This window comes from Hipposideros armiger, unplaced genomic scaffold, assembly GCF_001890085.2.
Source record: "Hipposideros armiger isolate ML-2016 unplaced genomic scaffold, ASM189008v1 scaffold_37, whole genome shotgun sequence".
NCBI classification, from domain to species: domain Eukaryota; kingdom Metazoa; phylum Chordata; class Mammalia; order Chiroptera; family Hipposideridae; genus Hipposideros; species Hipposideros armiger.
Genome location: NW_017731387.1, coordinates 22,232 through 38,251, shown reverse-complemented (window position 1 = coordinate 38,251; position 16,020 = coordinate 22,232). Strand labels below are relative to the sequence as shown.

The window sequence follows — 16,020 nt, the reverse complement described above, 5'->3', positions numbered from 1 at the left end:
GTGCTTTGCTGTTTCTGGTCTCCTTGCTTCATGGTTATTTTCAAGCCACTCGGGGTGCACATATATTTTATCTGTCCTTAATAATGAATGCCTCAGAAAAGCATTTGTACCATCTTTCGAACACACTCCCACTCCCCCACAGGATCAATTTCCCTACATCGTATTCAGTAAGAACTCAATGAATGTTTCTCTGCTCAAAGAGCATGTTGCACACTGTATCAGCTAAAACTGAAAGCGGTTTTTTGTTTTTTTTCTTAACAGTTTTTTGGGCAATCTCGATATCCCGCTGATTCTCAGCCTTTTGTACCCGGCACTTCATAAACACAGATTTATTACAGTCACAAGTCACACTTTAGGGATAATATTCAAAATGCTGATCTATAAGGCATCCTCACAGGGCCTCCCAAATCACTGTCCAAAAAATTGCTGTATATGTTTTTCTTTTTATTTCTAGAGCTACCTTCTGCTTGTGCAATGTAACAATAGACTCTTCAAGGGAAAGGTGTAGCTTTATAAAACCATCTTTACTGTGGAAGCAAAACAAACAAACAAACCATGCTGCCAATCAGCCCCTTTGCAGCCTTTGGTGAAAATTTTTGTCAAAGGATATTATTTTAAAAAAGCATGTCTTTGTCTCACCTTTGGTGTTTCTAGAAGTTGCTTCAGTCACCATTTCTACTTTGCCCCAAAGTACCATAAATGACAGGCTCTCCTATTCTTCCCTGTTCTCTCCTGGGTGATTTTCAGTTTTTGAAAAATATTTTTTTTTGTTTTGTTATTTTATGTGCTGCATGGATACATGAGATTCCTTTTTATCCTGTCTCAAGCACATTGTCTGGTACCTAAGAAGTGTTTAATAATTATTAATTATTGGATCTATATCTATATCTATATCTATATCTATATCTATATCTATATCTATATCTATATATATAATCAAGGGTATAGACTCTTTTTAAGAAATTAGCTCGTGGGCCGGCCGAGTGGTTCAGTTGGTTAAGAGCTCATTCAAGAGTGTGAGCTCTGAGCAACAGCGGTTCAAGTCCCGGCCTGAGTTGAGCTGAGCTGCCAACAGGTGGCAGGATGGCTCAGTTAAAAAAAAAATAGCTCATTTGTCAATAATGTATAATTACATAACATTGAGAATGCACCTAGGTTATTAGCATTCGCAATTTCTAACTACCTTCTTAATTTAGCCATGGTTCTGTTCTTCAGTTAATATTTTCTTGGATCTCCCTTTCCAAGGAGGAAGTTGAATTTCACTGTATTGTGGTGACAGTTACTTAATGGCTCCTAACCCAACCCCTGTTGATCTGTTGAGACCAAACTTCTTATGATTCATTCCCATGTGTGTTTCTGAACCACATGTTCTTAGAAAAAGACTCTTAATCTGTGTAGACAGAGGCATCTGCATAGCTGAGCTAAAGGGTGCATTTTTCTAGTGTCCTTGGTTTCTATAAACACACTTCATTCTCTGGCACATGTAACGTTTGTATTCTTAGTTTTATTCTGATTGGATGGTCCACAGAATGATTTGGTTTTTTCACCTTTTTAGTACTGGTAGGATGCTTACCCTGTTTTTGCTGGTTTTTAATAAGGGCTCTGTGCTCATCTTTTCTGTAGAATTTGCTTATTCTCATGACACTGAGTGTCTAAATCACTAATTCTAGCTGGGCTCCCTCTTGAGATTATTACCAAGTAATTAACTTTATGCAGTTTGTTTATGAGACCTCCAGGAAAGGCACAGAAACTCTGACATAATATGGCTCAGTGCTTTGATCTTTTCTTATTAATACTCGTCTTGTATTTATTTACTGAACATTTATTGAATGCTTGTTAGGTATAAAGCATGCTTTTGGTCTCCAGGATGGAGGGGTAAAAGGTGAATGAGAGGTGATCTGTGCCCTTAGGGAATTCATAATCTAGTCAGAAAGCAGCTGTGGAGAAAAACCCAATACACAAAATAGCCGTAATTAGAAGCAGACTAAATAATTATACTCACAAAATAGGAGAGTGAGGAAAAATATTTCCAAGAGGTTTCATGGAAAAGGTGGAAGTTGGATTTGACTTTCAAGGATGGGCAGAGTAGGTAGAGGAGACACAGAGAGGACTTTGCCCAAAAACCTGGAGAGGATTGTCCGGGATGCAGAACATAGAGCACTAGTGACATTGGCAGAAGGGCGACCATGTCATAGGAAGGGGCAGAGCTGGAGGGAAGCTTTAGGAAATGTATCGGGTTAGGGGATAGAGCCCTAAATACCAAGATGGAGGTTTGGGGCTTGCTGGTAAGCTGCAGAGAAAAAGAAATGAATGCTATTCACAGAAATGACCTTTATTACTCATAAAAATAACTACCAGTGATTGTGTGCCTGATTTGTATCATGCATTGAGTTAGGGGTTTTATATTTAACCTGCATGATATTGCTGAAAAGATAGGTGATAGTATTTTCATTCTACGGATATAGAATATAAAACTCCAAGACAGAGATCAGTCTGGCAACGTTGCAAAGCGTGGATTACGGGGCCGGGGTTGGTCCATGAATCTAAATTGTTAGCAGAGGATCAGTCAGTCACTACAGCTGACTGAACACATATTTTTGTCTCTTCCTCTCATTACAATGCCCTAAAATTGACCAAAAAATATATTTTCTAAACATTCACAACCATGCTGGCCACGAGATCACAAAATATAATATGAAAAGTGAAAGGCAGGGGTGATTGTGGCCAAGAAGGAAACTGGTTTCAAATACTCATCGGAAAGGCCTGCTAGGAACGGGTGAGCACCCAGGTGGTGACCCAAGCCTGGCGGTGTGGGCGTCAGCACTAGGGAGGGGCCAGGAAGTTACTGCATGAATGGCTGATGAAGGTGTTTCCTTAGAAGCAGCCACATCTGCCGCCCTCAGGGCCTGGTGGTGGGAGCTGACTCCAGACCTGGAGGGGCCCTGGAGTCAAGGGGAGAACTTAGTGCCCCAGGAGCATGGTAGTCCCCAGGGGGACCAGGAAGAACCTTATCCAGAATAACCGCCCGGACATCCCACTAATTAAACCACCAAGAGGCACCTCACCCCCCTTCCACAGTCCACAGGTAGAAACAGAAGAAACCTCCACTGAGAGGATGACAGGGAGTCTCAGGTAAAAAGAACTCGGTGGGCAAACATTAGCAAACATTTGGAAAAAAGCATTAAGCAATGTTTAAGGGGAACAAATTCTATTAAAAACAACAACAACAAAAAGGTACCAACATCAGCAAACAGGAGAATTTTTGTTGAGTCCCCACTACATTCTTCTTCTGTACCTGTCTTCTGGTATTTATCATTTTCTACACCCTCCCAGGCTCCTACCCCAAACACAGTTGCTTACTCGCATGAACGCACATGTTCATATTTTTTTGCACTGAACCTGACTTGGTTGCCCTCAGTCCATTACTGTTCTTTTGATGTATACATCTGACTATTGATTCTTATATGTAACTGTATAAAGGCCCACTGAAATGAAACTGTGGTCAAGTTAGAAAAGCGCTTTGAGGAGTTTTAGAACATCAAGACTCAAATGTATTCTTTGAAGGCACGAAGAAAAGCGAAGTGTTAACACGTAAAAAGAATTCTAACTTTAGAAGGAGGTGGTAAGGCGGTAAATTTCAGTACGTGTCACTACTTAAGCATATTTTCCAAGGGATTTTACATATAGACTTGAGAAGAATAAATATTCGCAGTGACTAATCTTGTTTTAATTACCATCCAAGAAAATAATGGTGGTTGACACGACAAACTGTTTTCAGGTTTTCTTTTTTGAACTGTGGCAGTTGCCATTTAGACGGCTGTGAGAAGGGGGCTATGCAGTCCTCACTGAGAGTCCCTTTTGCCTCCAAGAATGGAACTGAATAGTTGTTCAAAGATGACATATATATATATATATGTATATATATAAAATACTCACATTTTGTAGCCATCAGCTTTTCAAAAGACTGGGCCCACTCTAACACTTCCTCCAAAGTAAGGCTTTGAAAAGAAACAAAAGGTGCTCATTGCACTAAAATATTCTCAAGGTTGTGCTGAACTAAGTAAAAATATCCTGTCTTGAAAATAACACCAAAATGTAATCACACTCCATTTGTGTGTGGCTTTGGGTAGAAGTTTATTTTCCTGTGGTATTTTACATTATATTTGTACTTTCTAAATGCTTAGAATTAGAAAATCATGAAAGTAGTATAAACTTGAAAATATGATTTAAATAAATTTTCAGAAGATACAGCATTCGATTCCTATAATCTCCCTAGTCCCAAATTACCACTATCAATATGATTTATTTCTTTTTAGTTTTTTTGCTCTGAGCGTGTTGTGTGCTTTTAACCAAGAAGCAATCCTGCTCTGCATGTGTGTTTGTGTTTGTGCATACTTTATGCGTGTGTGTATATATAAAGGATATATATATACTTTATATGCGTGTGTGTTTATATATATATATATATATATATATATATATATATATGCGTGTGTGTTTATATGTATATAAAGGATATATATATATCCTTTAGTGAACTTTTTATAAGTCTTCACAGTTGTCTTAATAACCACTTATGGTGTCATAATTTGTAGTTATGATTTATAATCCCTGATATTCACTATCATTTATGGTGACTGTAGAGTTTTCCACAAGGGGGTATTCCATGGTTTGCAGCATTATTCTCCTTCAGCATTTTCATTATATCTCACTTTTCACCATTAAAAACAAATGTAGCCTGGCTGTGATTACAGCTTGCCATGCCCGCCCGCTTAGGGTATCCTTAGGAGATTAGCAGACGTAGAATCAAAGTGGGTCAAAAGAAGCACATTTTCAAGATTCTTGCTACAAATCGCCAAATCACTTTTCAAAGGAGTATACTTTCTGTGCTTTCCACCAGCAGCATTTGCCTATTTATGTACCAGAATCTTAGAGTTTACCTACCAAACCCATGCAGGCATCCATATTATAAACTTAGTAACTGCACATCGATTATGTATATTTTCTTAGTCTGTTATTTGCTATATATTTTTTTACATGTTGAGGATGTTAATTTTATTACTGTGAAGAATATGACAAGTTACATTTGACTTATACACAATGTTTAAAAAAGCGTGCACCGTTTAGAAAATATCTGTGAAAGATACTGGCTGTGAGACTTCACTTCCGTTCATATCAGTGGGCTTCCGAGGTCAGCTGGCAAGGGACCAAATCTGCTTACATATAAATGATCTCATTTTCCCTCCTTTAAAATGCTCAGTATGTTCATTGCCATTCAGTGCATGATGCATTCTTAAGTTTCCTGTTTTCAATAACCACATATAATGAAAGACAGCTCTAGATACAAGCGAGCACGTCCATTGGTTATATTTGGTAGAATTAGCCCAATAATTGGTATTGAAGGAACAGTCGTCAGCATTATCAGGTACCTAACATGATGAGGGAAGATTAGTTCACGAGGTTAAAAAATAACCTAGAACATGGAAAAATATCGGGCGTCCTAAATGAGGTCAAATATCTTTTGTTTTCTAAAAATTTACCTGGCTCTTGTCAGTTTTAGATGGACGGTTTGCATCACTACTGGGCTTAACAGTGAACTGCCGTGAAGGTTGCTTGCAAAAAAAAACCATTTCCATGAAACGGCATCTGACTCATTGTTCTTTTCTCTGAGTAGGACTTGAAACACAGTAACCTAAGACAACCTTTTCAGTCTGGTGAAATGAAAAGTTCTAGGCAAGGGACACTGTATGTCTATCCATTTCACCCATTTTCATTACTTAGGAAAATAAAATCGACCACGTGCGTGAAGATGCTGTTACTGTCTTGGGTTAGCTTTAAATCGGCTGGTGGTGATTGTCATCAAGAGGGTTCCTTTGCGTCTCAGATTCATGAGATTTATGGAGATAGTAATTGGAGTAATTATGGTTGGGGGTAAAGGTGTGAAATAACCCCAATTTTTGCCTGTAGTTTTTCCTTAGTATCTCACAAATGTCACACTCTTCTGTGGCTGTACAGGTGTCCTTATCAGAATTATTCTCGATACCTTTGTCCCCTCGCCCACCCAGGTTTCCTAAGAAAAGTTCTCTTTTGTGTCCCCTCCTTTCTTTTGGACAGAGAGGCAGTGGCTGTCCAGCAGATATGGGGACATTCTGAGACGTCATGGTGGCCAGAGGAATGACCATTGTTTGGATTCGGACAGGCCAGGCTTCGAATTCCAGAGTTGTACTTAATTGTTTTGGGCTTTGCTTAAAATCTGCAANTTTTTCAGTCTCCCTCCAGCCCCTGGCAATCACCAGTCTACTTTCTGTCTCTATAGATTTGTCTGTTCTGAACATTTCAGAACAAATGATTCTTGAATGACTTCTATGAGTTGATGACTAGGTAGAGTCTATATTTTTTTAAAAAGAGTAAAGTGTGTTTCCTGTTTTTAAAAATCTGACAAACAGCTAGGGAAAGTGAGGGTAACATTGTCCTTTCAGAGATGAATGGTGAAATTCAGGGTTAAATCCTGGAGAGAGAACAGATACAGGGCTAAAAAGGGACAGAAGTTCTATAAGCAGCAAGAGGACAAAATGGAACAAGTATATTAAGCACCAAGGCATTTCACCTGGTGTCAAATGAATTTAGATGAAAACGTTTGATCGAGTGCTGTGGTAATCCCTCCACTTCTGTTTTCAGTGAGGAAAGGCACATTTATTGGGATAACCTAAAGGCACCCCTGAGTTGTAGTTGACCTTGGTGTTAGATGTTGATGCGTTGGCACAGGCTTTTTCTTGCGTTAGAAGCACTCATGTCGATGTCATGATGAACTTACCTGTCCGTCAGAGTGCGTGCACAAAGCCTGCTGTGCACGTACAGAGACCTGGTTGGTGGCCAGTGTCCCCTCACTCGCTCCACATGTGCTGTCCATGCGACAAGGCCAGTGTTCCCCCAAGCCCTGGTCAGTACTTAGGTAGGCCGCTCTGTCAAACTGCACTGTGTTTCAAGGAAAGTCGATGCCTTTTAAAAGAAAAAGGAGGTTTATTTTTAGACTTCTTGGTTATATTTCTAGATAGGAGTGTCTTACCTAATGTATCTGTTTGCCAGGGCTGCTGTAACAAAATGTCCCAAGCTGGTGGCTTAAAGAACAGAAGTGCAGTCTCCCGGTTCTGAAGGGTAGAGAGCCAGACTGAGGGGTCAGCGGAGTCGACGCCTCCTGATGGTTGGGAGAGAGAATCTGCCCCACAACTCTTGCCTGGCTTTGGGGGTTTGTGGGCACTCTTTGCCATTCCTTGACTTGTACCAGCATCACCCCGATCTCTACCTCATCTTCACAGGATGGCACCCCGAGTGCATGTCTGTCTCTGTGCCCAAAATTTCCCCTCTTTTCCTGCTCCAGTATGATTGTATCTTAACTAATTGCATCGGCAACAACCCTATTTCCAAATAAGATCACATTCTGAGTGGCCGGGGGTTAGGACTTCAACACATGCCTCGTTGAGGGACATAATTCAACCCCTAACATCTAATAATAATAATAACACTCACAATGCACAGAATGAGCCAAGCACTTATCAGCGTTTACTCTTTTAGTCCTCTGACAACCCAGTGAGATNTTTTTTTTTCATTAAATATTTTTAGTTCATCTTATGTTAACATCATACATTAACTTGCCTACCTTTTTTTACTTTTCAATATCCTCTTAGTAAAACTTGTGTGTACTTTTACAATCTAAGCATAGAGAATTTTGAACAAATTTAGGTCTCCATAATGATTTTTCCCCCCAGGGTTTTCCCCTGATTATTTTAAAGGAAGCATCCATTTCATCCAGGGAATCCAATTCTCAGAGTGGTTATAAAGCATTAGTGATTAACTGAGTTGGATAAGTATTATGCTGGATATAGATTCAAGTGTCCTCTAGCACTGAAATGAAATCTTTCTCAAAGTGATATAGAAATAATAAACCCTCTTAAATGGAAGCTTTTCACATCTTTAAGTGGTTTTACTATCCTAATAGGGAATTGATGAATTCTTTCTATTCATATATAATACCTGTGTTTAAGAGTGTTTCTTTAGAGTGTGATGTAACATGTCACAAAATTTAGAAAGACCTGGAGTGATTTACATTTTTATGAGGTTTCGTTTGCCACAGCACACAAAGTTGTTGCCTTCTAAAAGACAAGTCGTTTGTGTAGTTTTATGCTCAGGAATAGCATTACAGAATGAAGAAATTCTGTAAAATCAAGATTAACAACGCTTCATATAAACCTTACAATCTGGAATCGGTATAGCCAATTAAACGATGGAACTAATTATTTGGTTGTGCATGATTTTTGAAAAAAACCCCTGAAATATCTGATTTTATATATCTTTATACATTGACACACATGCACACAAAAACCCCATAAAATGAAATAACCTACTCTCTTCTAAAACTGTAATATTTCCTTTACTNGAACACTAACTACAAGGGTATTTGCCTGGCAACATTTAGACTTGTGTCATTTGCATTAACTCCTGATATTTGATTTTATTATTTTTTCCAATTGAAGACACTGAAGGCTCAAGTTACTCTTGCTGGTCGCGTCACTGAGCTGAGCGCTTACTCACTGTCACAAGCAGTACAGGTAACAGAAGTGGGAGCAGCAAACAGCTGATGTGTCACTTTATGGAAGTGTCATGGTGGCGTGTGTGTATGTGCCGACCTCCTGGAAGGCATAGTCAAGCGAAGTAGTTCCGTTATAAGAAAGGACAGTGTTTGAAATCAGTTTCAGCAGAGCTGACTGGAAACTGGACTGCAAGGAAATCGGAGGCTCTTCTAGGCTGTGCTTGCCCAAGACCGTTAGAATCAGGGGGACAGTCAGAACATGCATGTTTACCCCCTGCTGCGTGCAGAGCAGAGTGGGGGGTGGGGGACGAATTAAGAGGAGTGTGATAGATGCCAGTCTGGGGGCGGGGTTGTCAATGGGGCTGCCCTCCTCCTGTGGCTCTTTGTCACCGGGCTCAGAGGCAGAGGACATGACCTTTCTGTCAGGGCTGTCATTCACGTTAAAGTCACCTACTGGACCTCATTTACCTAAATGCGTGTGGTTTCCCCCATGGCATCCTCCTGTCGGCTGAGCTGGCTGTAAGCTCAGTGAGGTGTGACAGCCACACACAGGTTCCTGTCCGATGAGCGGAGAGCAGGTTTCTCATCTCTCCCCAGGGGCCCCTTGTAGTGAGAAGTTGGCCTTGTGAGCTTTGAGATTTTTCCACTCAGCCCCTGTATGCCTTGTCTTATTTGGCCTTTTAAAATGAACGTGCTATTTTAGAAAAGGAAGAGAGCAGGCTTTAAGAAGCGTAGCGACAGCATCTGCTTGACAGAAACTATGCGTCTGTCCCAGTCCCTTCACACCGAGTTTTAAGCTATTACCAGAAGTAGGAGAGCACGCAAAGGCGTGTGGATCGATAATGCTTTTATCCGGAGGGTCTTGCATACATCGAAAGCATGGACACTTGTGTGCAGATTTGGTCCTGTTTCTCCACGGTCGTGCCTGTGGCTTCCAGCATGGGACATGCCCTACAAGACGTGGCGCTTCTGCAATGTGGTTATATAATACCTGGCACCTTGCCCTGGGTCCCTGGCACTGGACCATCCCAACAATTTCATTGTTAATAGCGACCATGCTGTATAGGTGCTGAGGTTTCACTGTGATGTGAAGCTGTCAGAAGAGTGAAAATGTGTGTTCTCATTCCATGGCTGTCCCTCGTTTGGGCCCTAAAGTACTCTGCACTTATTCCTGAATTGCTGGGCTTGTCCCAAGATACCACCTCTGGGTGCTCAAATGTCTCTTTTCTTCACTAGACTCTAAGCTTGTTGCTAACACAGCTATGCTGGTCTTGTTTATTTTGGGGTCCTCAGAACAATTTTGTGCATGGCCCTCATAGTCATCTTTCAATGCCCAACACATGAAATGATAAGGCACTTGATAAATATTTACTGAATTGAGTTGGTACCTTGACTTTGATATCTTTTTAGTACACTTACTCTGCCAGGCATTGTAAAGAGTGCCTTGGGCACATTTTCCCCTGTAATCCTGACAGTAACCGTAGGAGGTTGTTATTATATTTACACAGATGGACTCAGAAACTCAGATAGGGACAGCAGTGTCCTTAGGTGGCCCAGCTGAGCCATGGCGTTTGGAACCGGGTCCTTGTCACTGAAATGCCCACACCTCATCTGCTAGACCATGCTGCTTTGTGTATCAGAAGGCAGAGTATATGAAAGCCACCCCAGAGGCTGAAGGAAATGTGCAAACATGAGCAATGGAGAGGTTTGTAGGTCCCTTGGCAAATGGACGTTGGTAAAGCCATGTATCCCCTTCAAATTTTTTTTAGAGACATCCTTTTGATTAGGTACAGAGTGCTCCTTAGACAGATGAACCAGAGAAGGCATGTTTGTGCAGTGTTCCCGCCATTGGAAAGGATATACCTGGATATTGGGATGATAAGTGAGGATGGCATGACCGTTCCTATTTGATTTAATTGACATTACTGGCCACTTTCTAATTCCAAGAATGCTAGTGGGTGAGACAGCGCGTTGGGGCGGAAGGAAGAACACGAGGTCNAATAGTCATCCCTGCTTAGTAATCGAAGGGGGCAAAAACGAAAAGGAAGATATGATGAAACAACCTGTCAAAGGCAGTATTTGATGTGAATATGTCAGATATCGCCTCCTGAGTCTTTCATGGAAGCTTTAAAAGAGAATTATATCAGCTTTACATTCCTTCATTACAGGATTTAAAAATATTTTATTCAAGTCCATATTTACAAAATATAGTTTTTAACAAAAAGTAAAGAAACGTTTGTGTTGTATTTGTACATAGAACTTTGCTCAAGAAACTGCCAAATGACCAGTTTCTTCACTGGAACCTTCATTGTATCCCCAAGTAAGACATGTAACCCCGCTCCTTTGAGAAAACGTGCATGGCCTGTGTTTTGTGAGGGCCCGGTTCTCTCCCGGATCCTGAGATGCCCTTCTCAGTTTTCTCCTTTCCCCATGGTCATCCCGCCCCCTTTTTCTGGGCCACTTGTGTCAGCTCCCACCTTCTCCTTCCACTCCAGACCTGACGCCCTTGGCCGTCCTTTCTCCTTGGTCCCTTCTGCCTGCATAGCTGCCCGTGTTTCATCTCCGCAGAGCAACCTCTGTCTTAAACTCCGTGCCCTATCTGAGCGTGTGGCCTCCATTCTGCAGCCGGGAGAATCCCCTGCTCCTGCCCTCTGGAAACAATCTAAGTTTGGCTTCTGCCTTGGGTGAGGTGGAAACATAGTGACAACAAAAATTAGAACACCGGACACTGTTGCCAGCACAAAAAGAACTTAAATAGCCATTAAAATTAGCTACCAGTTTTGTCTGCATTTATTCAAATGACTTCCTCTAGAGACACCTTTGTTGCAGCCATGGTTTGCCCGTCTTTGAAGTTCAGTCTCCGACTTCCAGCCTCTCCCGAGTGGAGGCTGCCCTAAAGCCATTCTCCCTGCCTTCCTGGGAAATCGGTGCTTTCCTGTTTCTGATCTTGTTTGTAAATGAAAGGGAGCAGCATGCCTACTCGGTTTCCATTTTCTCCCGAGCACTTAGGGGTCTCATTCTGTCCTCCTTACCAACTAATAGATTCCAGGAGATCAGTTAGAATCTTATGTTTCCCTCCCAGTGTGTGTAACACACCAATACAGGTAGGAAAGCAGTGCGCTTTTCCTGGGAAAACGGAGACAGTCATGGTGGTTTCACTGGGAGAGGGCTGTGTCTGTTAGCTTTTTCATAAGCTCGTGTTGTTCGTGGGTGGGACCCTCTGAGGATGCAGCAGAGGGTGCATCCCTTTGAAGAAGATCTGGCACTGGTTTTGTCAGGCAGCTAGGGCACTCAGACCCCAGGAGGGTTTTGCTGTTTTCTTGGCTTGTTGGGCTCCTGGGTAGGGTAAATTTAAATGATAAACCCAAGAGAGCACACACCTGGTGTTATGCTGAATCCTTGTTTCCTGGTTGTCAGTCTTTGCAGGAACCTGGCTTTCCCTGTTTCCCCTTTTCCTGAGGCTGTAGCACCTTGAGGGTCCTTGGCTCGTCTTTCTACCTGGTACAGCCTGAGACCTCGTTTTCGGGTTTGTAAGGGACCCCTCAGCCAGTCCCCTGGGTAACTGAGATCAGCAAATTCTGAGCTCAGCTATAGGTTAAAGGCTAGTTTACCTCTCAGATGTAAGATGCCCTCTGTTTGTCCTTGGGGGGGGGTATTCCTTACTTTTTGTAAAGTCAACTATGCATTTAAAGGAGGATATTGGTTATATTTTTTCTAACACTTCAAGGTCTGTGGTTATAAGAAGACATTTTAAGACATGTTTTGTTTACCATAATCCCTATTTTCTTTTATATGAAATAATGTGATATAGTCCTTTCTCAATAAAAACAAATGCAATGAGATATCAAGGAAACGGAAACTTCAGAATTCCCCTGTTATCACACGTGGAAAGCGCCATCATTTGCTTCTGGACGTGAGGGACGTTTTACACATACTGGGCCCACTGCTGTGTAGTTGTGAAGTGGAGGCCTGTCCGGTTTCTTGTCACCTAAACAATTCACTGCCTTCTCCCTTGGTGAGCTTGTCACTTTCTGTAAGGTACATGAACTTTCTGCTGCAGAAGGGCAGAACCAACACACCTGTGGCATATTTCCTATTTTATTGTGTTTCTTTTGAAAATCATAGTGATGAAAATGGCTCTTCTATAGATCACTACTTAAAATATGTTGACAGTCTTGAACCAGATCTGTCCCGAGGGCAATGGCAACTGGTGATGGATAGCTTGCCCACCCCCCACCTCGCCATCCCCCCATAGAGGTCTGTGTGGTTTCCAGGGACTCTGGGAAGCAGATGGCTAGGCAGTGACTCAGCGGCAGAGGCAGGGGCAATTTAGGAAGAAATAGGTCCTTCCACCAGCTGGCAGGTGGTACTGAAGAGGGCAGAGAGCCCGGGATTAGCCTGTGTGCCTGCTCCCTCCTGTATGAAAGGAAGCACCCGCTTTTTTCATATGTGCTTCAACTGCACAGTGTGGAGGTAGCACTGAGACTGGCATAGTGGATGCTCCACAAGTATTTGAACCATTATTAAATAGCTTGCCTTCTAACAAGAGTCCTCCAAAATAAAAACTACCCATGATGCTCTTTTAACCAATTTCTACTAATATAAACATTGTGTGGAGTGGTGTTTGAGAAGAAGTATTATATCGTATATGTTTTCCCCCCATCGCAATTGTACTTAGAGACAGTCCTGCGTCCCTGCTATAACCTTTTTGTAACCTGCAATTAGCGTAGCAGCTAATGGGATGCTGAGCTTTGAAAGTCTAATTTACTCAAAGAAGTATTTTTATGAAGCATGCAAATTTGAACAATGGCGTTCTTGTGTTTCTATCACATAAGGAACTAGTATAAAATACAAAGCCAACATTTGTCCTTAGGACCTGAAAGTAGCATACGGAAGCTATATTTGAAGACCTTTGTTAGGACATGATATGGGCATAAAAGTAGTTAAAACACATTTAATTTTTAGTAAAGGCAAAGAATTTTTAAAAATTGCAACCTCAGAGCTTTAGAAGTCTACTTTGATATGTTTTCCTCCATAAAAACAAAACAAAACGCATGTTCTTTTTTCCCCTCAAGTTTGACTCTGTGGGGGTTGTTTTAACAACTCANCCAATTAGCCTGTTTCGTTTTCCTCCTTGCACGGGCATATGCAGTGCAGCAGCCACAACTGGTCACTTAACATGCTGAGCTTTGGGTCCTACTGTCTCCTCTGCCCACACACCATTGTAAGCATTTGGGGGCATTTCAGTGCATGAGCATGCGTGCCAGGGTCTCTGGCTATAGGAGGGAGATGTGGCCATAACGGAGCTCTCCACATGGCCTGGGATCGGCACTGACAGTGAACCTACCAGGGCTCCTCACCCAGGAACGTCCTGAGGTGAGCAAAGCCCATCAAGGCTGTTACCCTTCTCAGGCACCACTCTTTCCTGGGGAGAGTCACTGTCCCACCCAAATGGCTCCAGTGCGAAAGAGGCTTAGAAGCTCGGTGAGCATTTGGTTCACCCCTCGTCTCACTTCTTCCTACCTAGGGTGAAGATTCCTGGCACTTTGCAGATGGAGGGTTTGAACCATGAAAATATTTTGGATCAAAGAATATCATGTTAACATCAACAATGTAAAACTTTTTTTAAAATCCAAGAATATTTATTCATGATAGACTCTCTAAAAACATTTAACTTCTGAATTCTCAAGTGTGCATCATGAATAATGAAAAGGGAGCCTCAGTGTAATAGCTGATCGCTCGTCTGGGGAAATTACTCATGTGTAAATGCAAGTTGTACTTTCTGAACAAAATATATTAAGATAGCAGTTGACTGCACGTACCCCTATTTATCATGTGACAAAATGCTTCATAATGGCCTTCAACTTCAAATGCTACTTACTTTGAAGGGGGTCTCTTCAATTCATCTCGGCACACCTTACAAATCCAACAATTCCGCCTGTTCATTTTTTCTAAAGAAATACAGCACACACGTAGTATAACTTAATCACTTAAAATAATTATAATATTAGGATTAATTTCTGAAGAGCCCACAAAGTTACAAGTCATGAAAAAAAATAAGCATGGGTTCTTGAAGGTAATGGACCACCATTACTGGTGGGGGTGGGAAGGAGAATATAAGGGCTCATAAATATTGTATAGGAGTGTAGGTGCTTAGAGCTGTCACTTTAGAACCCATCTGGCCCACCTACTTGTCAGATGATGGCATTTAGAAAATGCAGCCCTCTGAAGATGACCTTCTCATTTAAGCCCACAACAAGGAATTCATCAACTCTCAAGATTTCTCTGTGTGGATCATTCTTATTTTTAGTAAGATCTCTTGGTGTATGGAACACAAATTGGCCTCTTGGCAGTTAGCCAAGTGAAATGTAGATCGCCAAAGGGAAACTGAGCCTCCTTAGGGTGAATCCTGAGAGGTGTGGTTTACCTGTTCCTGTTCTGGGCAGCGCCATTTTGGCTTCAAAATTCAGGAAGAGTTTACTCAGCTCAGGCTTTATATAACAGTGTGCGTCATGTTTAACTCAGGGCTTTGAGAAAACAACTGAAAAATGTGTTAGGAATAATTGATTCCACACTTTACAATGAGAGCTGGAACCAGTTTTCTAAATAGACATTTGCACTTATATACAGTGAGTTTTTATATCGGCTTTTATTGATTGATTGGAAACATCTGCTGAATGCTTGTTATGGGCCGAGTTTGGGCTGCCTGTTATCTACACAGATCCTTTCTTTCTTCTTCCTGTTTTCATTAATAAACAGTTAAAATTCATGTGAGGGGGCCTGTGACACAGGAAGCAGAGGAGCCTGTGCATAGACACAGGAGGGGACTGCTGGGGCCAAGCTCAGGGGGCCACAGGTCATGTCCTAGTTAATGAAATGAAAGGAATGCAGCCACCCCATGAATCTAGAATATGGCAGGGAGAGAGCTCGGAGACAAGGCTCGAGTTAAGATCAGACCAGTGGTCATGTTCAAAAATGTTCCTTGCGGCAAGAAAGTGAGAGAGAAAGTTATAAAGATGGGCAGAATCAGAGCATGTTAAGTCTCACACACTGCATCTATTTCATAGTCAGGAGCTGGAAAATCATGGAGGGTGGTTGTAAAACATGGAATAGACATGTTAGCATTTGAAACTGGGTTTGCGAGTAGAATGGATTGTAGTGTGACGGAGGCTGTGGACAGAATGGCATGATAGAGATGGAGCGGCTCTGCCATCTGACCATTCTGGCCTGTACATCTGTGTACATCTGTGCATCACTCATGCCATAAAGCCTACAATGGGAATGACACACCCTGAAGCTGACAAATGATGGCTAGAGATTGAAGACACTAAAGAAAGAGTGAACATCCGCAGAATCTCAGGTTCCTGGGATGCCTTTAGGAGGAGCTGGACCTCAGCATGTGGGGCTGGGACACTGAAGAAGTGGGAGAAAGC

The 16,020-nt window shown here is 41.9% G+C and overlaps 1 protein-coding gene across 1 annotated transcript in view; it reads right to left on the bottom strand.

Moving 5' to 3' along the window:
* RGS13 (regulator of G protein signaling 13) overlaps nt 1-16,020 on the bottom strand; it is a 28,677-nt gene that overhangs the window by 9,571 nt on the left and 3,086 nt on the right. The window contains exons 2-3 of the mRNA XM_019638009.1: nt 14,469-14,538; nt 3,937-3,998 (exon numbers count right to left, since the gene is read on the bottom strand). Of these exons, the coding sequence (XP_019493554.1) occupies nt 3,937-3,998; nt 14,469-14,533 (127 nt within the window). The 5' untranslated portion in view covers nt 14,534-14,538. The remainder of the gene's footprint in view (nt 1-3,936; nt 3,999-14,468; nt 14,539-16,020) is intronic.